The 664-nt window shown below is 69.7% G+C and overlaps 1 protein-coding gene across 1 annotated transcript in view; it reads right to left on the bottom strand.

The window, feature by feature from the left end:
• Positions 1-664, bottom strand: part of SLC38A10 (solute carrier family 38 member 10) — a 22,035-nt gene that overhangs the window by 15,564 nt on the left and 5,807 nt on the right. Inside the window, 1 exon segment of the mRNA XM_015559787.1 lies at positions 488-664. Coding sequence (XP_015415273.1) covers positions 488-664 — 177 coding nt within the window.

Genomic DNA, 664 nt, shown 5'->3' on the forward strand with positions numbered 1-664 from the left:
GCAGGGCCCGAGCCCGGCAGTGAGCAGTGAGGCGTGAGGGTCCCGCGTGCCCCCTCCACGGCCTCAGAGGCAGGATGCCCCAGACGGGGCAGGCCCTCCCCAGCCCCGGGGGGAGCCGTGGGTGCCGTCACGAGCGGGCGCTCATGGCTAAGGCCCACGGAGAACGTGCACCGGGGCTCGGCCCTCCAAGGATACTGGCCACAGAGACCTCTGGGTCCTGCTCCCCGGAAAGCCACCCTGACCCTGACTCTGACCTTGTCGGTGGACGGGCAAGAACCGGATGCCCTGCGTTCCCACTGCACGCGGGTTCTGCCATCCGATCACCAGAAATGCCCACTCGGAACCCTTCCCTATGGCCGGCACTGGGCCCCTGGCCACACCCACCCGAAACGGCTGATATGAGGCACAGCCTCCCCCTCCCCTCCCAGGACCCACGGGGCCACGGGGTTACCCCTCCCCTCCCCTCCCAGCTCCCAGCTGCCTCCCACCACGCAGAGGCGGCGGTGCCGGCGCCCACTCACCACGAACAGGAAGGCGGCGTAGAAGAGCAGGGCCATGGCGCTGAAGGACTGGATGGAGCCCAGCATGTTGCGCTGCAGGCTCAGGGGCAGCACGATGCCCAGCGACACCGCGAAGAGCAGCAGCGCGCGGAAGGAGCCGGTCA

Source organism: Myotis davidii, unplaced genomic scaffold, assembly GCF_000327345.1.
Source record: "Myotis davidii unplaced genomic scaffold, ASM32734v1 scaffold211, whole genome shotgun sequence".
Taxonomy (NCBI): domain Eukaryota; kingdom Metazoa; phylum Chordata; class Mammalia; order Chiroptera; family Vespertilionidae; genus Myotis; species Myotis davidii.